Below are 24,832 nucleotides of genomic sequence, written 5' to 3' on the forward strand. Positions count from 1 at the left end.
AACCATAATAATACTCTTGCAATAATTCAGCTCTTCTCTTTTACTCCCTGGAATCTGATAAAGTGTTTGTTGGGGGACAAGTTGTAAGAGCATGTGACCATCATCTGTTTAACACCTGCCTTGAGTTCTAAAAAGAGGAGTTCTGTGAAGCTCTTACACAGCAGCAACCCAAAATACCACCATGCTTTCTTATGCATATAATACATCACAGGCAGTAAGCAGAAGACATGAGAATAGTGCTAGCAACTTAAGAGTCTGTAATAGAGAACTGACTTAACCTGCCAGAGGTACCTAGAGGATGCCCCCAGCACCGGGTCATGAAGCAGTACAAAACATCCAGTGGCTCCTTCCAATTTATCCAGAGAAGGGAAAGAAGTATTCTTCCTGTCATCAAAACTTTGGTCCTGAAAATGTGAATGTGGAGTACCAAAAAGGTAAGTCAGATCAATACCACAAGGAATTAAAAAGATATAGCTCTACATCATGTATCTAGCTATTACCAACCTCCAATGGTAAGGAGGTATGTGTAAAAAAAATTGCAGAAGAAATAATTTCTACAACTGTTATTTGATCAGTTGAAGATGAATTGCCAAGAAGCATGGAAAACATTGCACCTTTTGATCTAAGTGGAATCCACAAACCTAGTAAATGGTCAAATGAGGGTGTCCACTGTGTGAACTTTTACGCCTGGGCCCAGACTCATGTCTCTGCTCAGGGGGGAGATAGAGAGATCCCATTATTCTCAGCTTAAATTTGCATATAATGGATCAGATAAACTATGTTTTAAGAGTTGTTATTTCTCTCTCTTGGTTAAAAACTGGAGGTTAAGGAAAGTAGGCCAGATTTAGACCTTTAAAGATAGAAAAAGTAAACAGCAGTCTCAGTAAGCAGACTGTACATTTATCACAAGTAAAACAATGAAGATTCATTCTTGTGTCTGCCTTGTGCCCAGAGTACTGGGACACATTAATAAAATGGGAACAGTTGCAGGGAAAATTCAGAAAATTGGAAAATATAAACAGAAATATTACTTGAAATTAACGGGTTCTGCATTCTAATTTTCTCTGAGATGCAGTTATATTATAATATAACTTCAGTCAACATCATCTTCCATCTCCCATACAGTCCTTTCTATAAGCACTGCCTCTCTCTCCCCAGTAAAAATAAACATGAGTGTTTTTAGGGAATTACTATGTACAAATTAGTCTTTTAAAAAATTATGTCTGAAACATTTCTCATCAGTTTAGTATAGTATAAATAAGCTTTGGTTGGTTCTGTGAAAATGCAGATAAGGATATAAGCTGGAGACACCCTTTATTACAACCATTTACTGAAACCACGACAGTGAAAAGCATAACCCTGGAATCCTTTCTGCCCAAAGAGACTAACAGCCCATACACTGGACTGGTGAAACAGGATTTATTGTGGGATGGAATAAAAGAACATTTACAGCAGTGGAAAAATGACACAAAATCCAACTGACTGAAGTAGCAGAGAGAATACAGTAAAACAATTTCTGGAAAAATACACTGAATCTTGTGTAAATGGAACCCTTTCATTTCAAGACTGCCCAAGAATTAATTTACTCTTTCATACCAAACATTGCTTTCTGCCTTTGAAGTACTTTGAAGTACTGAGGCATATGAAGGTGTCTTGCACAGCTCTCTGAGAAGTGAGAAAGATGAGAAGGCTGGATGGCCACAAGCTGTGAGGATGTAGAGTGAGTGCAAGGGACAGGGGATATAGACCTTGCCTGGTCAGGAGCTGCCTTTTTAATCAATTTGACTCTGGGGTTGCAGCACTTAATGTAGGGTGGCTTCCACCTGTGATCTGAGAGGGACTGGACTCAGCACCTGTGGCCTTATGGTGGGATGGGGGACGCAGGTCCCACTGGACAATTCTGGCAGAGGGATTTTTCCTTCCACCCTGTTATATATGTGCCAGCCACCAAGCTGCTCTTTTAATGACTGGGTGTAAGCCAGAAATCTGGGATTCAGGTTTGAGACAGAAGTGTTTAAGTACACAGACAGGCAATTAGGAGCTTCCCCTGCATTTTGGAAGGGAAAAATGTCATCAATGTGACTGTGAGTTGTGACGTTCCATGGATAAGGTTCTGAAAATTGGCCTCAGACCAATTTATTCAACTTATTCAATGCTGTATGCTGAGGTTATAGTGCTGTTTGCAGCAAAGCCCAAGGAAGTGGTGTCCCCCAGGAAGAATGAGGAGGACCTTTCCCAGAGCCCAGAACATAGCTGCTCTGCAGGTCTCTTGGCTGTGCAGCATGAGTATCTGGGGGGTCTGTGAACAAGCAGGGAGATGTCTCACAGTGTGTGCAAAGGCAACATTTGAGGGCATTTTAGTCCGAATCAACCAATGGGCCAAGGCAGACTGGCTAAGGACATGTCGAGGAGGCTAGTAATAGACTGAATAATGTTTCCTGTTGGTCTCTGGGTTGGTATTTTTATTGCAGCAAGTGAATAACGACCCTTTAATAGAAGCCCAAGTGTCTTGACAGTGTACCATCAGTGTACCTTATAGCTGTGTTTTTCAGAGCTAAAGATTAAGCCAATTAAGGTCTGGTTTTACAATTCATCTTGGTATCTCATATCTCCCATGTCAGTTTTTAAAAACAAGATACGCAAAGAAATAACAACTTTTTCACACATTTGGCAGTAGATAATATTTATGATCTTCTGTACTTTTTATTTGAACATGCTGTGCTGACATGTGCTGCTGTGCAGTGAAACTGATCTCAGGGAGTGATTATGCAAAATTAAACTCTGGAGGTCAGGTCTCCTGCTCCCGTTGTGTGTTAAATCCCGTCATGTTAAATCCTGGTATTTTCACATTTCTGTGTAAATATTTCACATGATATCAGAAGTTTAGCTTCAGGTCATAGTGGGAAAATAAGAGGCAAGACAAAATAATTTTGGCTAGTTAGGAAGAAGGGAGAACAAATCCAGTAGGATGGGATTTTTTCAGTTGAAAGAGTAAGTGACAGGTCTGGGTTCCCTGAGTTTTTAAGGTACTGAGTTTTAGTGTGGAAGTATAGGAAGAGACATTAAATTTACCCTACAATGTATGCAACCAAATACTTCTGTTATTCTGAAAAGAAAGTAAGCATTAACTACAGTGCTTCAAGAGATGGAGTACTCACTCTCGTTATCATCCAGAGTAACATTTCAAGAGATCTATTAAAATAAGTATGAATATGATGAAGATGAATACAATAAAGAATTTCAATTATCTGTGTTAAGATTTAAAATTAGTCTAAAATCTGAATTCACAAATTCCAATCTCTGTGCAGAACCTTCCTTCATGCAAAATGCAAGATATACCTGCTAGTTTTCAGTATCAGAGTTGCTACTAAATGTGAGCACAGTAAAATTATGTTAAAATATTTTATATTTGCTTAGATTGCTTTCTAAACCGTGCCCTAAAAATACATAGTAATTCCAGTGCACCACTACTTAATGACCCAATGATGGTGAACAATACTACTCACCTATTTTGAGAAGTTGATTAATGCAAAGCTCAGTTTGTGGCATAAATTCAATGAAAATAAAATAAATTATTTTCTTTTGAATTTTTGCATTTTAGCAGTTGCCCATTGCTCACTTATGCATTCAAAGTACATATCTTTTAGCTGAACTCCTGTCTCATATCTCCTGTAATTTATCTGATAAGAAAAGTAATTTTTATCTTCCAAGTCATAAAGATGAGACTCACTGGTAAAAATGTATGGCACACCCTATTTGATTCAGCATTAAGTTAAAACCAGAACTTCATGTTCTGATGGGAAATCTTGGAGCTGTTACTCAGTAAACTCTTTTAATGTCTAAATTTTGAAGGTGCATTTTCAAAAAGAAGAGGAAGAATATTGAAAAATAGTCCTTCTTAGGCAGTTCTGTCTAAAAACTTTTTCCTACTAATTCTGATTCTTCTTTTCAGTCTTATTGCAGAGCTATTCTCAGGTGGATTCCAGTGCTGCAATCCACACTTCTGTTTTTCCTTGTGGTACATCCACTTCTGTTTCTATCTTCTTGGGTTCTTGCTCCAGTCAATGGTTAATGTGGTTGCTCAGCTTTTACCCACCCTGTCTTCCTTATTTCTTTTCTTTCCTTATAACGTCCTTTACAAGTACACCTACTTGTAAATTCACATGTGATTTTCCAGAATAGATAACAACTTTTTTTTTTTTTTTTTTTTTTTTTTTCCATGTTTCTGCTGGTGATGTAGCCAACCTGCATGCAGTAGGACATAGGACCACTCCTGTGAGGAGCCTGAACCTCTCTGGCTGTGTTTAGACTTGCCATCCATTGTTAAGCACCACATGGCCATTATCTGCCAAGTGCTACAAGTGGTTGGTGTGTACAAAAGTACTTTTCTGGACACAGGGTTTGCCTCCTGCAGAAATCAAGGCCAGTGCCCTCTGTGATGGGACTAGCACATGCTCCGGCACATCTCAGCCTGAGGCAGTGTGCTGGTTTAGCGGGATTTTTTGGTAGCAGGGGAAGGGCCACAGGAGTGGCTCTGGTAAGAAGCTGAGAAGCTTCCCCAGCTCCAAAACCAGTCAAGGAGCCATTAGAGGGACAACAGATGCACCTCAGCGATTAACATACGAAACATCTGATATAAGACCTGAGCAGAGCAATCAGTTAAGAAAGAAGAGCTGAGCTGGTGAGGTGAAAGGCAGTGCTGGGGTGAAGATCCTGGTGGTTGGTGAGGAAGACGGGGAAGAAGGTGCCCAAGCATAAGTTTCCCTGCAACCCATGGTGAGGTGGCAGCTGTCTCTCTGTGCTCGTGAAGGAACATGGTGGAACATTCCCTGAAGGCACCAGGAGGCGTGAACTTGGCCACTGGACTTGGATTTTGTGGCCAGAGGATTTGCTGCCTGTGGACTCTGATTGTGCAGCTTTGGAAGATCCCAGTGCCAGGGGAGGTGGTTGTTCCCAAAGGAGCCCCTGACTCTGTGGGAAGCCCAGGCTGGAGCAGCTCCGGACCTCGTGGGAAGGACTCATGAAGGGGAGGTTGGTGGAGGACTCTCTCCCATGGGAGACACCCTGTGGGGAAGCAGGGAAGGACTGTAAGGAATCCTTCTTCCTGAGGAGGAAGGAGCGGCAGGAACCACCAGCCTGTGAAGTGACTCTAAACCCCATCCCCTGTCCCCCTGTGCTGCTGGGGGGAAGGAGGGAGAGAAACCGGGAACAAAGTGATTTGGGCCTGGGAAGAAAGGAGGGGTGGGGTAACATATGCAAGCCCTGCTCTGTGTGTTGTCTGTGTCCTGCGTGTGTCTGATTAGTGTGAAATTAAATTATTATTTTTTCCCCAAGTTGAGTCTATTTTGCCCAGGCCCTTAATCGGTGAAGAACCCTCCTTGTCCTTTGTTTTGGCCCATGAACTTTGTTGTTGTGTTAGGCCCAAATCACAACAGGCAGAGGTGCCTTTGCACAGGCAGAATGAAGAATGCCCTGCTACATGTATACTGCTAAAGAAATGGGAGCCAGGGAGTGATTAACATCCTTACCACTGGGGGGATGGCCTCTCCCATTACCGATGGGTCCCACAGAAACAAATAGCAGTATGGATGAAATGGGATGCAGCTGTGTTGGTCACTCATCTCTGTGTGACCTTCTCTGTCTGTCTGCCAGCTGAGCTATGCTCATGCCTACCTCCCCCCTGGCCAAAGAGCTTCTCCTTTGGGCAGTCCCAAGGGCAGGAGATGGCTCTTGCTCTGTCTCTCAGCTGCTTTGCAGTCCTGTCATACTCCATGGTCAATGTCAGTCTGTTCTTACAAGGGGATAAAACAAACGGCTTCATATTAAATTTTGTGATTAAACTAAAAATCCATTTATTTTGCTGTCTCAGTTCAGTTATTTAGGATGGCAGTCTAGAAGCAGTACTCTGTTATATGGTATACTCCCCCTGGTGTCCACACACTATTCTCTTGTGCTCTTGTATAATTTTTATTTCAACCTTCAACTGAAAAGCAGTTGTATTACCTCCAGGGAAACTGTCATGCTTTTTGGAGGACAGGACTTCTGCTTTTGAGAACAGTCAGTCCCTCAAAAACATGACACAAGACAAGCCAGGCAAGAGCAGAACTACAAGGTCAACTTGGTGCACAGGCTGCATGCTAAGGATGTTGAGATATGCTGTGCATAAGTGGAATGAAAAGAATTAAGTGGTTGAGCTTTCTTTAGGGAATTGTGAAATATGATTTAAATCTCCTTAGAAGAGGAAATGGAACTCTGTACCCCCACTGCAGCAAAGGTGAATTGGTTAATGCAAACTGAGAGGGAGGGCAAGAGAATAAAAAGTGGGTCAACAACAGCTGCATATAAAAAAGGCAGCAGAAACCCTCTGTTGCTCTAGGACTTGCCTAGATTTCCTCAGAAGATGGCCATTAGGCTGAGTCCCTGAGAAGCACGTGGGGTAACTCCTTAATTCTAGGGCCTGGGTGGGCTTAGAGGTAAACTTGTTTCTGACCTGAATGGGGTTACAAAAGAGGCACTTTCAGAACCTGCATGCATGTGTTACTTGAACTGTCTGAACAACTCCTAGATAAAACTGTAAGGTGTCTCTGGAATTCAGGCACTTTTGCTGAACAGTTTAACAATAGAAACAAGTTTTTTGCATTTGCAGAAGTGTTTATGGATCTGACCGAGTAGCCTCAGTCCTCCTCCTCCCTTGTCAACATGGTTTTCTTATAATGTAGAAAACGCAGAAATTACTCTATATCACTGTATGGATTTGATTCACAGGTTTTTGAAAAGGGTGCCTGAAGGCAGCACCTCAGCTCTGAACTTGGCCTTGTAGTTCTCTGCAGTTAAACACAAATAACTCATGTGATACAATTAGCATTCATAACTTAGTAAAAATTTGAAATCCTATTGAAAACTTAATTCCAGGGATCACTTTCATTCCTTCTCATAGCCATTGACTTATTTAACAATAAAAATATTCAACCTTCAAAGTGCAGTATAAATGGTACCAAGATGAAATTATGTATTAAAAAAGAAAATTACAGGAAAGACATAATATTCTTTTGAGATGAACATGCTCATTTTTTCTATAAATGGAGACTCAGTTCCACAGAAGTAGAAATTGCTCTAACTGAAGTATCTACTTTGTTAAAGCTTAATTTATCATTAACAGCATGAGTCAGAGCTGCCATAGGTCTACAAGGAAACAATGGAGAAAAATACATGGTCTTTATCCTGAATTCTTTGGTCCCACTAAAGCCAGACAGTTTTGAAAAAGAAAAAAATGGGTTTAGGCATGCACTGCTACATCTATACCAGTAAATAAGTCAAGAGGAGGGCATGGGCTCCAAGACTGTCTCATGACTGTCTGCACCCTTCCTGGCACAGCTTCAGCTCTCCTGACCTGAAGTCTTGAGTAGTGCCTGCCGAGGGTTGATTGAGGGGGACTATTTCCAGAAGGGAGCCTGAAATGTGTCCATCCTGGTCATCGGGAAAGAGAGCTGAGCTTTGAGAATATGAGGTGAACACTCATAATTGGCTTCAGGGTCAGAGACTGCTCCCTGGCTTATTTTAATTAACAGCAAAGGTGGAGCCTAAACTGGCACCTTTGCTGTCTTGATAGCTTAGGCCTGAGCCCAGCCTAGTATCTTGTCCACACAAGCCTAAGTGGTGGCATCTGGTCTGGATGGAACCAATTGGGAAAAATGAAACATATATAGTGGAACTGGCTCATCCTCCTGCTCACCCCTGATGGATGGTATGAGTACAGATGGTGCAGTCAAGCTGGTTGGAGAACAAGGGGTGAAATGGTGCTCTCTGCTCACCACAGTTCGACCCCAGCTTCCTTGCTCAGCCATCCCTGACTTGTCACCATCCCCCCGATGTGACCAGACATCCTATACATTTTGTAGCACTACACTCTTTCTCAGTATGTGCATGCAAAGGCCTCAAAGAGGATTTGCTGTCTTTGGGTGGAGGAGTTGCAATAACTAGTCTGACCATATTCCAGTGATACTCCAGATAGCACAGGTGACTTTGATATTGTAAACAGCCCAGCAGTTTTATGTTTTCTAACTGTGGGAGGTTTTTATCTTGTGTACCAAATGGTTTCTGTGGAAAAATTCAGATAAAAATGCAAGAGAACAGTGAAGTGGAACAGCATAGAAAGAAAGTAATTGACGTGATGGCTAGTCCCTCTATGGACACCTACGTAAGTCTTCATAGAATAATGCTGTCAGTTTTTTTTCCTGTTCTGTCGATTGCTACATTGTTAATTTCAGTATATACTGTTCCATCCTTCCACTCAGATAGTATTTCCTTTTCAATAGGCAAAATAGTTGACAGCAGCTTGTGGTTTTCCTTGGATTTAATGTTTACTGGAAATGACTGCACAAACACAAAAACCTTAGAGCTCTAGTTAGCTTGCCAATGACAGAAGCAGATGCTTAAGGAAAGAGTGTAAGAGAAATGGGCACATATCTCTGCCACTTCCAGCAAACAATTATTAAAGGACTTTCTGAGCCAGTATTTGAGCATCATATTGAATTGCCAGTAATGAATTTACAGTCCACAAATTATTATTGTTTTTGCCTCCTTCTTAAGCCCACTTTTTATATATTGTGCATGAATTTTATCTTTTTTTTTTTTCTTTTTTTTTTTTTCTTTTTTCAAAATGATCATTGGGTATCTCAAACCTGAAATGTATATCCATCTCTGTAAGCTGCATGATTTTTGTGTTTCCTCAGTAGGGATGCTTTTATGAAATATTGGTCCATATCAGCTGTGGGTTATTTTATGAGTTCAGGGTGTATTTTTAAAGAAAGAGCCTTATGTGGAATTTGTGTTCTACCTACAGCAGATTTACTACTGACATTAGAAACACATCACCAGCATAACCTGTAACCCTGACATTTTCATTAATCCCTTGCAGTTAATTCCACTTGCGGGGAATTAATTGTACCATCAAATTATTTAAACAGGGCTTTACCATCTCAATATGACCTCCTTACATCTATTTTGAATTCAGATGGGGGAAAGTGGCTTTTAAAAACTGTGATGAAATCTCCCAAATGAGTAATATATAAACTTATTGCAGAAGAAGGAGACAGAAGGTCTGCAGTCATATTTAAAAGAATGTACCAGATTACCTTAATGATATCTGATCAGCATATCTAAACAGCATATCTGAAGCAATTAAGTTACATCTATAAACTATGAAGCAAAGTTACATTTGTGTGACACTGGGTATGTAATTGCTAATATTTATCGTGGTCAGGAACAAGTGCAGTGAACAAGAAACTCTGTATGAGCTTTGTGTTCTTTAAGGCAAAAAACCTCTAGGTTCTATGTGTCTCAAACAGAAATTATTCCTTTTCATAACAATATCTAAAATATGTATACACCATTTAGAGGAACTGATCAACTTTCTGTTGTAGTCAATAGGTATTTTCACCAGTGTTGAGGTTTCTTTTCAGTTTCTTTGGCATTCTAAAGGATTCGCTGTGATTGCAGAAGATTTTGAGATGGTTATTAGAAAGGCAAAAGTCCAGTCTCATGGCTGAATTCTCAAATAACTGAAGTCCAAAAGATTAAGATCTTTATTTAAAATCATTATTTCTGAAGTCTCACATTTTCTTAAATCAAACTCTATCTGAGGGAGAAGGCTGATTTATGATCTTTCAAGTCTTACTGGCAGCACAATTTTGTATTGATTCGTTTTACATTGAGTCCATTATGAACAAGAAGAGATATCACTAATAGTTTTTAATACACTCTTAGTTACATAAACGTAGTTTAGTATGTCCTCACCAAATTTTATTCCTAAGCCTTTCGAAGTCTCATGTAATCCTGTGGAAAGATGTAGGGCTGGGATAAATTTATTAATGAATTTATAGCTTTGGTCAAATCCAAGAGGCACCTGGAAGTAATTGTTTGGGTTTTAAATTTGGAAATATTTGGCTTAGCAATCAAGTGAACTTCATTGCTTTGTGAGAGGTGTCTCATGGGAAGAAAATTGCAGGAGTCTTCTTAAGGGCTTGCAATTATCCTATTCTGACCCTTCACTTGGCTGTGAAGAGTTTTGTATAGATCAGGGGGAACCCTGCAAATAAGGATGCCTTGCACAGAAGTCACCAGGATCCAACTGCGTAAACAGGTGTCTGATGTCCTTTTAGATGCTGTAGGGCTGTGGTGGCTGTGGCTGGGACATAAGGCCTACAGAAGATACATGACATTCCACACTGATAGCAAAAAGCCAGGCAGGACACTCCAGGGTGTCTCATATCACACTCAGTTCCTATGTTCAGGCAAGCAAAGTCCATATCCTATTCTGCATAATCTGTGTCTTTCAAAAAGTCCTCCTATCCTAAACCAGGTGTCTGAGAGGTGTGATGGCTTGCTTTCCAGAGATATCTGTCTTTTCCTACTGATATTACTGGCTGCTTGATTTCAGAGAGGGATGAAGGTCAATCCTGGAAACTTAACTTGTATATGGCTAACTTTAAAGAAAATTAAATGGAGATAGTAATGTAATTCCAAACTGCTCATCATATCCATTAATGAAAATATATTGGGACTCCTTCAGGGCTTTCAGTTATCCATCTTCTGCAATTCCAGTTTGATGGTGGGTAAATATCCTGTCATATTTTTTACTTTTTATATTTTAAGTTAATTTAATGCTCAGCTTAACTGAGATGTTAGTGCACCTGAAGCAGAATGCATATTCATTAACAAAGAGAAAGAGAGTTTTGCTTCTACTGCTTTTCAGTTCTGGCTTGGAAAATCCAGTCAGGGTTGCTTGGTTGCTGTTCAGTTGTGGTACTATTACACTATATTTGCTTTAATCCTGGACCTGTGCAAATGATACAATTAATCTAGAGAGAGCAGACAGTTCTTGTCAAAAACCAAGCAGAGAAAATCTGTGTCTTGGGAGACAGGGAATACTGATTATTGTTTCAGATTTGCAGCAAGTGTACAGTATGTTAATTGGTTGGACCACAACAAAATGGGTTCATTTCTCCTTTCTGAGACAGACAAAAATAACACTGATTGGCAGAGATTATAATAGTGGTTTTTGAACATCATAACCTCATTAGTCTGAAAAAAGAAACTAATTTAACATAAACTGCAAATCCATTTGCTTGTTAACTCTATGCAAATTGCACTCTCTTCTGACTAATGTAGCAAACTCTATGGCAGAGCCAGTTCTCCTGCCTGTTTTTTAGTCAGCTGTTACATGTTCATAGGAGATTAAAATCACTATACAGAACTTTTTGTGTCCAGTTTTTTTTATTTTTTATTTCCCAGTTATAAAGACCTATCTTCCTGGTTAAAGGAAACTCACTGGGTACTCAGAGACTTTATGCAGAAAAAGAAATGAAGATAAAAAGAGGTATTTAATTTCAACTAGGTTTTTCTAATTTTTTTTTAATTTTTTTTTTTATTTATTTCTGTCTGAGAGTAAGGAAAGTAGGTATTCAGCCTAAGTTAGGTCATCTAAATCTACTTTATGGAGAGAGACAATTCCTATGGACAACTCATCATATGACAGGAGTCTGAGCCAGAGGGTGTGATTAACTCTGTGGTGGTCCTTCTTTCTCTTCACTGACTAGGGAACACACCTGTATACTCAGATTTATGGCTTATGACTTCTGTTTGACAAGTGTGATTGTCACATCCTTGCAGCCCTTATATTAAAGGCCCTGGGATGAGGTAGGCATTAATTCAGCTGTCATTTCAACTTTTAGGGTATGTCTATCTTTAAGCATAATTCAGCTCATTTTGTCTTCAAGGACTTGAGAACCGTCAGTACAGAAGAGTTAAGACTCAGGGATTACCCAGGCTCTCTGGACATGAATGACTATCTAAAAGTACACTAGCTGTGTTAACCTAGAACCTGCTAAGACACCTCTACCACTTCTTACCCTGAATTGGTAAATCCATGGTCACCAGTATGTGCAAGAGATGGAGTATCTGTTAGCCTGAGCATCACTGCATGATGCTTCTAAATTGCATATCCTGCAATGTCCCATCCACAGGTTGTTTCAATGAACAGACAATGCTAAAAAAAGCACTGGTGATATTTTCTCTCTTTGATAGGATTTTCATGCTGGAGAACATGAGAGCAGATAACAAGGAGCAGGCTAAACAACCTGATCTCTGCAAGCTGGGGTTTTAATTTGATGATACCAAGGTAACTCCAGCTCCAAGGCTGGAGGTCATCAGCCTCCTTCGACTGGGAAACCCATGTTTCAGCACTTATATGGCTGACAGACCCATAAAACCTTTCTGGAGACCTCTGGAGAGAGGACACAGCTCTTGCAAAAGTCTCTTATGCTGCTGTGAGATAGCCCAGCTGCATCAGTGATGGACATTGATGCTGCACAGACTCCTACATCTGGAGATTTAGTAGCTGTCATATCAACATAACCATGCTTCCAGCAACATTAACAAGCCCTGAGATTTTTTTTTTCTGTTTGATGTGCTCTAGAGGCATATGTTGGTCGAGACCTTTGAGCAGGCTTTGTTTCACGTAAAGCTTGGAACATACAATCCTTGCTAGATATATTGTAATGGCTGCAGAGACTGCAGCCTCTGGCCTTCATCTGGGGCCCTAAGTGCACATATGCATTAAAAAATGTATACCAACTTGGGAATCAGATAGCCCATATTCATTTAATCTAAATTATTATTAAACAAACTCATTTTACACATAATCTGAGGTGTTTTTCTTACATCTCAAAACCATAAACCATGTCTGCATGTTAGATTTCAGTCTCAGTTCTTTCAAGCTTAAATTACTCCAGTGGGCAAAATTATAAATAGTTTCTGACTTTATTCAGTTCAGTGTTTATACAGTTGCTTTAAATACACACACAAGCATAGCAGAAGCAAGACATACGATTATTCTTTTTTAAAAAATCAATTTAAAATATGCATAGAAGCATTGTAACTTAGCATGGGGAAAGATTTGCAGCTTGGTGTGTAAGAAAGACATGATCCTAACTAACTTCTACTGCCCATTTTTTGATGGATGCAGGAAAAAGAACATAGCCTTTTCGAACTCCTCCTCAGAGGTTATGTCCACTCTGAGCCGTGTCACTCAAAACTGAAGCAGCTTCAAGCCTCCCAAAACTCAGGAACATTTTGAGAACCTCTCCACCATGTGTGACAGATAGAAATAATTTATTCTTAGTTTAATACTGGGCACATTTCTGCAGTGGTGGAAAGCTACATGTCGGGCACTTATATTCCACAATTTCAGATGTGTTTGTAAAAAACCTGCTCACAACACCTCAAAACGTCTAGTTGAATATGACAAAGAGGTGTGTAGTTTCCATGTGCTGACAGTTGGCTCATTCTTGAATTTTTTTTTTCAGCCAACCTCTCACTCATTTAATCTGAAGTTTTCTGGATGTTTTCTTTACATGAAAGCTATAGGACTAATGTTAGCAAATGTATTCACCAAAACTTACAGCTGCAAAAAAAAAAAAAGAAGAAAGAAAAAAAATACTGCACTGTTTCTGTACTAATTTTCTTCACACATTCAGGACAGCTGTCCATGTACTCTTGAATTTTCAGAGATGTAAATAATTTATATTTATATCCAATTATTTCTGTCTGTGGTTCAGACAATTAAAATCTTGAAGTTCAGTGTTTACATGTCCCGGCCACCTAGTAAGTTGAAATTTATTGAGTTTATAAAATAATAAAAATGTCTAACTCTCCTCAAGCACTATTGTCTCCTCTTAACAGTGATGAAAGTAGTTCCTGGATGAATCAGGGATGGTTTTGTTCCACTTTCAAATGCCTTCCTTCAATGCAGAAGTTGATAATTTCTTACACTTTCAAAATCTCAGTCTGCTTCTGAGGCTTTTACTGCTGTCACAGTAAAATTGCTCTAGGCTGACTCCCTCAGCTTTGTCTCTCTGTTCATGTTTCCAGCACTTAAAAGACCCAGACTGAAGATTAAAAGCTGATACTTTGTATTACTTTGGGTAAAAAAATATAGTCATAAGGTACCTTGTGTTTGTTAAAATTATAGGTTTAGAATAAATTAATGTTTCAAGAAATTAGTAGAGAGCAATGCCTTTAGTCTGCCCGGACTGACCTAAATGAAACTTTATTTCATTATTAGCTTGTTCCAATTTCATGGTTGAATCATGCTCAGTGAAAGTCTTCCAGCTTTATCAGATCTTCCATATCAACTCCTATTGCTGCTCAGGAACTTTTGCAAGATTTCTGGGCTACAAATAGCAGCTGGATTTGCAGAATCATGGGCTGGAGTTGATAATGCAAATATCTGCTGGGTTTTTTTTTTAGCAACAGCTCATGTTTATTCTGCCTTTCTTTAAATAAGCCGTAATAAAACATTAAATATTTTCAAAAAAAAGATTCTACAATTGTGGCAGAAGCCATATTCAAAATCAAAGCAGAACTCTTTCATAAGTTAATAATTTTGAAGTCTTACTGTACAATATCAGCAAAACTCCTCCTTTTGTTAAATATTTCCATAAAGCAACAGCATGTTACAAAAAAACGAACAAAAACCCAACCATATATCTTATATCTTTTCAGCTGGTGAGAAAAGAGGTAATTGTCTACTTGTTCTCATTTGATACAAATCCTCCATTTATTTTAGCATGTGATGACGTTGATTTTGAATCTTCTGTTTCCTCTGTTTTCTCAATATCTGTCTTTGTTTTGACCCGGTGTCTTCTGTAAACACGGTAGCCTGGGAATCAGAATATATTTAGTATTAAATAAAGAAATTAGTACTGTTGCCTGAAAAAGGCACTGTAACAACATGTAGCCATACAATATTTTCCTTCCTTATATTGCTAAATCATTCCAAAACCTCCAGATGGTTTATTTAAAGTTAGATCAAACTATTTTATGTCAACTGCCCCCATCACTGGAAACGTACATTTAGAAAATAACAAGGAAAATATTTTAAGTTTACTTTTGGTGCTTGACAGCTTTGTGTTCTGTTTGTGTGCAGTGACTTTTAAAAGCATTGTGTCTTGCTTGGGAAGCCTTTGGGCTCTGGGCTGTGGGACTGATCCTTACATCTACATGAGTCCTGTTTGGTAGGAGCTAGAACAAAGTGGTTTGTCTGTCCCCACACCTTTGCCTGCCAGAGAGGTCAGAGTTGGGGCTACTCCTTGCAGTCTGTGTCCCTGGGGCAGGGCTCTGGTGTCTGGTATGATGGCTGGTTTGGGAGTGGCACCTCAACAGTCACAGCTGGTTTTAGGGGTCAGCAAGGGGGACAAGGTTCTAACCCTCAATAGGTGGGTTGAAGTAACAGCTGGGCAACTCATGAGAGGTGGATGTGGGAGGAAAAGGGACCTTTACATCTAATGGAAGATATTTTCTCACATTAGCTGTGAAGCTAATGCCTGTTCTCTCAACAGCTGATAGGAGGGGGAGTTTGTGCTTGTCTGTTGGGGTGACCCTGCTGTGCAGTTGCATGCCTGGGCACCCTGGAGTTGTGGAAGAAGACACATTTGCTCTTCCTTAGCCAAGGATAATAACAGTTCTGTGCTGAAGGTATTTTCATGTGCCTGGTTGCAGGTGCTGGAGATCCCCTCCCTTGTGCTGAAAAAAACGGCATCTTCCAAGTCTTCAGCTGGGCCTTGTATATTCCAGCTTATGTACAGGGCATAACACAGTGGCAATGCTCAGTAATTATGTTGATCATTATATACTTAACTGTTTTACATTTGCTTATTTTTATCCCTTCTTGTTTTCTCCAAATCCATTAAAAATAAGACTGATAATAATAATGATAGTTATAATGCTATAAAAGAAAATACATATATTTTACCTCCTAAAATTAGTAGAGCAAACAACAGCTGGAAAATGCTGTAGATGAGAGGGAAAGTAAACATCAGCTCAAGTTGTTCAGGGGTGAATGAGAGCTGTACTATAGTTGAACACAGCTGAGTGTTTTGCATGCCAGTTTCCAGAGACACTGTACGACATCTAAAAGGAATAACAGAAAGACAATGGTGAAATAACCACCTGTGCGTCCTTACACTTTTCAATAAGCTGGATGAAAAAAGAAACATACAGTAACTGAGAATATGGTATCCTTCAGCTCACATAGTCAACAAACATATCACTGTTACCACCAGAACACACAGAGTTTATGGCAGTTCAGTAATTCTAAATGACTGTGCTCTACCTTCAAGCCACGCATGCTGTATTTGGTAACAGTCACTCACTATCTCCCTCTATTGCAATTATATTCTAAACTGTAGACTGTTGCATCTTCATGAGAAATTTTACTGCAGTTGCAACCCACTTAGAATTCATGTCTGTTTTGTCCCCTTCCTTTGAAGTGCATGACATGGAGAGGATATATGAAAGACTGGAAGAAATAGTATTGTCAGAATCTGTAAATAAAAATGTGGACAAGAAAATTTTATCTACACATAAGTATTCCAGGGGCAGGGCTGGGGAATGAGTGACTGTAGCATAGCTAATGTTTAGGAAGCATTCTCAGCATTGATTAATCATTAAATAAAATATTTAACAATTGAAATAAGACTTTATCACAGAGAAATTTATACCTGTGCCAAGACAGACCAGCTACGCGGGCCAAAAGGAATCCCAGAGAATAGCCAGCTGCTGGAAATATGGTGCCAATGATCCATAATTTTGGGGTGATGATCCAGGAGCCTTTGTAGAGTATTCCCCCAACCACAGCAATGAGCACAATAAGGACTGCTCCCACAATGGAACCAATCTGTGAGGGGGAAGAGGAAAGACTTGGTGAAAAAGAGATCCCAATGCAATGTAATGGCATCAAACATAGTGTCAAACATGCTTGTGAGTGTCTCTGAGTCACTGAAACATCTTATTAGACATAAAATCTAAAATTTGCAGCAATATAATTCACAGCAGGCAGACAGATTAGATAGCTGCCACTTTTTCCAAACAGGAGATATATGATCTACTTCAACGTGTGACTGCAGATATAGATCAAGGCACAGCTCTAATAGGTGCATTATATACAGCAGATACCTGTCAAACTAGTCCCTTGAAGCCTTGGCTATAGTTGTACTTAGAAATGGAGATTAAAAATAATCTCATGGGTGTGACATGAGCAAGGAATGGAGCACACATCAGAAAAATTTTCCCAGAGTTGGGAAACTGACAGTCTAATAGTTAGTATAATGAACTTTTCCTCCCTGTTCTTGAGCAGGTACACTCTGGGGCTTAGTATGGTGTACGCTAGCTAAACACTGGATTGTTAGTGATAGGAATTATTTGCCAAGTGGAGGAGTAAATCTTTAATGTGGCTGAACATTTGTGTTTGAAAACTGGCTGTGAGCTCATATGGCATTTCTACAGAGACACAGGACACAGAGTTGAGCTTGTTTCTTGTGGCTGAATGTGTTGAGATCTTTACTGCTTCTTGCCAAACAAAGTGATAACTCACTCTCTTTTCAATATCCAAGTACAACATCTGGTCTTACGGCATATGTTCTCAGGGATCTCACCAACAGACTTCTGGGGCTAAGTTTAGGAAAATCTGTTTCTCAGGTAAAACCTGCATTTTCTTAGAACTGATTTAATCAGTCTTTAGCTGATGCCTTTTTAAGAGCACTGAGTGAACAAGTACCTTGGCTTGACTGAGCTGTTAACCACATATGCCTAGGAAGAAGAAACATAGTCTGTCCACAACAAGCACTTCTGTCTCACCAAGCACACTCTCTTTGTGCTCTTATCTCCAGTTGTCACTTTACGGGTCTCAATCTGACAGGTATGGCTCAATCTACACTTGATGTTTCATTGTCATACATAAAGCAAACTGCCAAGGGACCTTCTGGTGCGTTGCTCACCCACTCAGAAAGAAAGAGGATGAAATGGTGTTTTGCTGAGACAGCAAGTAGAGTATTTCTTTTTGTGAGTTCAAGTCCATGTTTTTCTCTTAGCTGTTTAAGCGTGAATAGTAAAGTTTTGAAACCAGCACTCAACAGAATCTAAGCTCATAAGTAAGTTGTGAATGCATCTAAAAATACAACACAATAAACTAATAGTTCAAGAAAATGAATTGTACTTAAAAGGTCCTTATTTGTGTTTTATACTACCTGAGCAGAGAATTTATAACAAAGTATAGGTAAAGTAATCAGTTGCCAGATGAGTTTTGTTTAAGAAAATTTAGAAAACATATATGTTAACTAAGAGTGTTTAACAAAAGCCAAGGGTACTCATTACATCTGACAACCACTTTAAATGTAAACCTAATGTACAGAATCACTAGTTTGCTGTTAACACTGAATGTAACCACGTTGTTGTTGTTGCTGTTCCCATTATTATTATTTTGGTGAGAACCGTTCTTGCCAAAACCACATACTTTTGATGCATCTCAAAGAATCTTGAATTTTTTTAGTAGTTTTGTTAGATTTTTTTAACAGTTTGAACATTTTCAATTTTTTTTTTTTAAAATACAAATTGACATCACACTCAAAATTGCCCCCCCACACCCCCAATCGATAAGCTAGTTTAAAGGCAGGAAATTTTTTTTAATGCAGAATGTTTTCATTTTTCATTTTGCAGAGAATAACTGCATCCAGTTGACCTGAATGATTTTCCTTCCAATTTCAGTTTACATTATAAACTGAACTCAATTACTAACATAGTTGCAGCCAAAGACAAAAGTAGTCTCTTTAGATAATGAGGGTTTCCAATAATGTATGCAGCTCATGCACTTTCATGCAGAGGGAAAGCAATAAATTTCCGCAATGTCTCATTTGTTTTCTGCTGAAAACTTCCCAGCTCTTGTGAAGTCAGATACTAATACTATGAATAGCAATATAATGCTTCAGTGGTGCCCTGATTCCATAATTTGTCCATAATTACTAGTGCTTCAGCTGTATATATCGTACCTTAAGTATGACTTTTGCTTTACTGGGCCATCTGTGGTTAACATATATTCCAAATGAAACAGGAATGACCAGAGCAACCAGTGAAATTCCTGTAAAAAGAAGTTAAGCCCACATTATCCTTCAGAAGTTCACAGTGTCAGGCGGGCAGACTCCATGTAGAGCAGCTGGGGGTATGGAGCAAGCCTTTGGAGGATGTTTCTGGAATGCACACTCCAGAGCACGCATACAAACTCTACCCACACCTGCCCATTTGCTTTTCTATAGAGTCCGTTATCTTTGGCAGCCTGTTGAAGTAATTGGCATTCTGCTAAACTACACACTCATTCACCTGCATCAGAAAGGCAGGCAGAAATCTGCATGTGCTAATCATCACTAGCCTCTGATGTGAGTAGCTAAATTAAATGTTCATTTTGTTTGCAGGTATTTTGCTACTGTACCATATCAACAACTGGTCTAGATCTTCTTTTGTTTTGGCCTCCCCCCTCCAGTATTTATTTTGAAAGCACAAGCAACGTATATGATTTTTTTCCCCCCAGAACAATGGGAAATTAAATTGAAGAATATGAAAGCTACTCTGCTAGCTTTGAAGATTAGCACAACATGGAACAGCATTTGATAAGCACAAGGTCCACAGCTCTGCAAAGCATTGGAACATGTATTTCTAAATACTTTGACTATTTTCTCTTTGTAGCTGGATGAGATTTATGACAGGAAGTCAAATGAAGCCACTCCTGGCAATGTAGATTGCAGCTTTTCAAAGAGACTCAGCAGTTTTAATCACTTGCTTAATTATCCACATGTGCTTAAGTGCTTTGCCAGATTACGGCCTCAGCATTTAGCACTTTGCAGGATTGTGCTGTAAAGCTGTTACAAACACTTTCATCCAGGGGAAGCAGCTATTCCTGTACAAATTATTTTACATTCTTATCCCAGTACCACATGGGTCTCCAAATCATTTAGAAAGAACAACATACACAATCACATGGTAAATACCGGTACCATATTGATAATGACTTCAAGTCTTTGCACTGCAGAGCTGTGGATGACTAGAAGTGATCTAGGCACCTAATTCCCAGGAAAGTTATTAGAAAGTAGGAGGATGAATATTTTTTAAAAATCTGGGGTTGTTTCTTCATGAGTCTGAAGGATGATGATATCAAGATGGCTGTTACTAGAGGGAGGACAAAGGAGAGAGTCAGAAGGGAAAGTGCTGGTTCATTGGGCTCACCAATGCTGTCGTAGGGCAATACAATTGCATCAGAATCGGTCCACATCTTGGTGTAAACAAAGAGGCAAAGTGGCATCATCCCCATTGCAAACAGCGTGGAGCAGGTTGTCATGCTGATGCTGCAAAGAATTGGTTAGAGTGACAGTAAACCTCATGCTAGCCTGCAGTTTTTTTCCTTTCCTTACAATTTAACAACCTATGAAAGGTTGGGCAGGAAATGCTGCTGGCTACAGTCAATTTATCCTGTATTACAGGTAAGAAAAAGGCTAAATGGAAGGAATGGCTTCTGCTGCTGCTGCTGCAAAAAAGCAACATAACATGTTCATGTGTTCTGCAGCCACAGAACAGTAAATCTCAGGGCAAATAAGGCAGTCAGACAGGTGGCCATCAGGAAGGTCTGTTGGCCTGTCTGTCTGGGTGCTGCCTGTCCAGCTGGTTTCTGAGAGGGTAGGAAGCTGGACAGGGTCAGGTGGACATCAAATGGAGCTTTCCATTATAATAGCTGTTCTGAAGCATTAAAATTTCACTCCAAACTTAACAACATAAACCACATATATTTCATCACCTTGTGTGTGTGATGCTATGAAATTCCCTTTTCTGGCTTGTTTTGCTGTAGGCTATGGAAGAGATTCTGGGAATTAGTTAATGAAGCTGAGAATAAGTATTGTTGCTTCCTTGGTCTGAGCAAAGACACTTCTGTTTTAAAATATAAAGGTTTGAAACCATCAGATCTGGTTCATCTTGTACTAAAATACATCCTGCTACAGCGATGAAGAAAGAGGAAAAGGCAAGACAGCAAAAATAAGGAGGAAATTATCAGAATCTGAATAGAAAATACAGAATTTTGCCAACAAATCACACTCTTTTGACATGAAAATAATGAGAGAGGGTTCTAATTAAGGGACCTTGGAAACTTCCTTAGGAGCCTCACTTCTGATTTCTCTTTTGTCTGGTTTGCCCTCAGAAAAGGGACTACTGGTCCTATTCCACAAACTGGGCAGATCCAGAGGAAACTAGAACAATTAATACAAAAACCACAGGAATATCTTAATTAGTTTTAGCTCCCATCATTCTTTACTTCAGAGTCATTGAATATAACTTTGTAGGAGTTTCTGGCAAGAGTTCCTACACATACAGAACAAAGAGCCATGGGCTACAATCAAGGTCAGATAAAGTCCCAAATGGAGAAAAGAGCTTATTTTTCCTACCTCAGTATTTCCTACACCTTCTTAGTGTCCCTATACCTACACACTGCTCCAAAGTTTGCCTGTTCTCTACCCCCAGTCCTTGTGCTCGCAGAAGCTCCCCAGGGATCTGTGGAGGAGAGGAGTTGATATTTCAGGAGCAGTAGGTCACAGTACCAGTATCAGGAGATGTCAAAAACAGATGTCCCTATGGAAAGCTTTAGAGGATATCATCTGGATCTGAGTTACTAATAAAGGTATGAAAACTCGTACTTCACCTTCCTGAGATTGTATGACCAGTAGAAAATTAGTTCCTGGTCTAACTTGTGATCTGTTTCACTGGGACATTTTGAAGCAGAACTGTAGGCTATCGTGGTGGCTTGTTATGTACAGACATAAAACACTACCAGTTGAAAATAAAACCTTGTCTGGTATGATGAGCAGGCTTTCTATAATACTGAGCTAGCTCCAGAAACCAGGCATGTTACTTACACAGTTACTCTTCTATCAAGAACTGGTGATGATTGCATTGCCATCTCTGCTGTACCTTCTATATCGTTTGGTCCCCACATTATTGTCACAAAGGTACTGAGCAAAAGCCTTTGACTTCTTAAGGTAAAGGTCTTTACCTGAAGAACAACCTTTCATATGTATTTTCAATTTACTTCACCCTCTGCCAGCTTCATGGCATATAAACCCTATTCATATTTATAGCATCATCAATTCAGATTTTTACCATTAATTTCAGCAGAATGATTCTGAACATATGGAGCTGAGAAAGCATAATTTAGCTCAGTGTATTCCTCCAAGGAAAGATTAGGACAGAATTTCAGACTTGTGCTGGATATCTTTCCATCTGTGGTTTCTTAGACCTCTATTTATTGAAATTAAATGTCTTGCAGTTCCTAATATCATAGGTCTTTCATGATATCATTAGGTCTTTCTTCTTCCACAGTGAGGAAGTTGGTGATTAGTAGAGCTGACCTCATACATAATTCGAAAGCTGGTATTACATTAACACCTGTATGAGGCAGAAAAGTTCACTATTTTCAAAGGATGGAAAAAATGTCTTATTAAAGATACAAATATGAAAATTCTTAGTCTTTTTGCCCTAGCTCCACATCTTTCTTTCTTCTATTATTTTTTCCATTTCTAGTTCAGAATAATATGTGATAAATTGGATGAACGCTCCGATTTATGTTTCTCTGTGGGAAACAGAAAAATGATCCTGTTTATATTAGAGCAAAGTAATCAGGAAATAAAAATAAAAAGATGGCTAATTTTTAAAGGCTGTTGGAGTTAATAAGCCCCCCCATGGAATTTGCATCAGGAGTAGGGTTCAAGTCTCCTGTGTGTTTTGATTCCTAGGCTGTACCAGGTGCCTTACATATCTGTGTCTGGCTTCAGAGCACCCTGTCACAAACACTGTCACTCTTTGCCACAAAGGGTTTTTTCATTGGCCTCAAAAATACAGAGCTGCATTGGTTAGTGGGTTTTAGCCAGTGAAACTCTCGCTCAGTTTGAAGACTTTGCAGAAGGTGCCAAGAGTAGGGATTTTAATGTTTTATTAGTTCCCAAAGAGATAATCTATGCCTGCCTATTCATTGCACAGAACACAAAAGGAAGGAAAAAGTTTTTCCACAAGTGGTCTTTTTCAAGAGACATTGCTTCAAGAACTATTGCACAGCCACTATCTTGTACACAGGATACAGGTCCTAAAATCTCATTATGTGTTTTTGTTATTTTTTTTTTTTTATTGCCCAAGATCTTGTGAGAAACAAAACCACAATTTGGACAAAGATTTCATAATCTTTAGAATTTTGGAGGTTTTCATCAACGCTATTTTCTGCAGAGTCTGAGAAGTGCAACAAAGATATTTTATAAGACACGCAAGTTCCTCACTAATTTTGAATGAACCGAGGATATTTGCTACTCTGGTTATATTTAGTACTATTACAGTGACTAAACATATTCACAAAGACAGGCTGAGAGAGTTGGGACTGTTCAGCCTGGAGAAGAGAAGGCTCCAGGGGGACCTTATAGTGGCCTTTCAGTACCTGAAGGAGCTACAGGAAAGCTGGGGGGGGCTCTTCATCGGAGAAGGTAGTGACAGGACAAGGGGTAATGGTTTTAAACTGAGAGAGGGGAGATTTAGGTTAGATATTGAGAAGAAATTCTTCCCTATAAGGATGGTGAGGAACTGGAATGGGTTGCCCAGGGAGGTTGTTGATGCCCCATCTCTGGGGGTTTTGAAGGCCAGGTTGGATGAGGTTTTGTGCAACCTGGTCTAGTGATAAGAGTTCCCTGCTCATGGCAGGGGGGCTGGAACTTGATGATTTTTAAGGTCTTTTCCAACCTTAACAATTCTATGATTCTATGATTCTATGATTTATAAGAGGAAAGTTCCACTGTGCATGGGATGAGAAGTTAAGAAAAAAAGGGAGCAATATAAAGTTTACACTGTAAAAACACACACATTATTTAGAAAATGGCTGCCCTTACCTTAGGTCCATGTCTCCATCCACCCAGTAGGCGATGACATTGGAGGCTGTGCCCCCTGGACAGCATCCCATGATCAGCACCACAACAGCTTGAATTGGAAGCACGTCAAAGACCAGGGCCAACAAGAAGGCTGTGAGAGGCATAATTCCAAACTGGCAAAGGAAACCCACAAAAATACCCCAGGGTCTTTTTATGTGGCCCCAGAATTTCTTAAGTTCCACATTGCAACCCATGGAGAACATCACCAAAGCCAGCATGATTGTTAGAACAGTACTTAAAACTATGCTCAAAGTTTCATTAAAATTATCTTCTGGTAATACACAAGAGGTGCCATTGCAAATAGTAGCAGTTGCTGAACAAGCTGTGGAGTTTTTTGCCAAAGACCCAGCATTAAGTTGCTGGGAAAGGAGGTATGTCTGCATTTTGAAATACAGAACTGCTCAGTACATCCGAGATAGTCTTTCAAGCCCGTGTAAATGCCTGTTTGTCAGTGATTCCTTTTAAATGATCCAGGAAGCAATAAAGTGCAATAAATACTTGAACACTGTTACTATTCTTGTAGGGTTTGGCACTGTGCTGATTCATGTAGTTATAAAAGTTGCACTTGCTCGGTGTGGGGACAATTAATCATTTATTTGTATGATAATGAGGAATCCCACGTAAAGAGAATAGCTGTGTTAATATTTAGTGTAAGGGAGGCTTTTGGTGAAGCTGAACACATGAAATGAGAATCACAGGATGAAGAAGAAGTTTAGACTTAATTCTTTGATTTTCTTGCATGCTATGGGGAGAGCTACTCATTTGTGCATTGACACTGGTGTTACAAGGGTCTGTGGGGTGGAAAGATCTGACCAAAAAACAGGAAACCAGGAGGAGAGGTGCTGAATGAGGATTTGAAGCTGCAACTCTTCCTAAATGATGCAGCATCCACCATGACACACAGGCTCATTTGAATGTGGTGGGATCCTCGTTTGGTCCTATTTCTAGCATAATAGAAGTTGTGACTGGTGTACAGTGATAACTACCACAAAACTGCA

At 39.6% G+C, this 24,832-nt stretch overlaps 1 protein-coding gene across 1 annotated transcript; it reads right to left on the reverse strand.

Moving 5' to 3' along the window:
• Positions 1–14,426: 14,426 nt before the first annotated feature.
• Positions 14,427–24,217, reverse strand: SLC10A2 (solute carrier family 10 member 2). The gene is made up of 6 exons (XM_051608356.1): positions 23,796–24,217; positions 20,110–20,228; positions 18,882–18,970; positions 16,560–16,735; positions 15,812–15,969; positions 14,427–14,719 (listed from the first exon to the last, which is right to left on the reverse strand). The coding sequence occupies exons 1-6, from the start codon at positions 24,215–24,217 to the stop codon at positions 14,586–14,588; spliced, it is 1,098 nt and encodes a 365-aa protein (XP_051464316.1). The 3' UTR covers positions 14,427–14,585.
• Positions 24,218–24,832: the final 615 nt, after the last annotated feature.

Source organism: Apus apus, chromosome 1 (genome assembly GCF_020740795.1).
Source record: "Apus apus isolate bApuApu2 chromosome 1, bApuApu2.pri.cur, whole genome shotgun sequence".
NCBI classification, from domain to species: Eukaryota; Metazoa; Chordata; class Aves; order Apodiformes; family Apodidae; genus Apus; species Apus apus.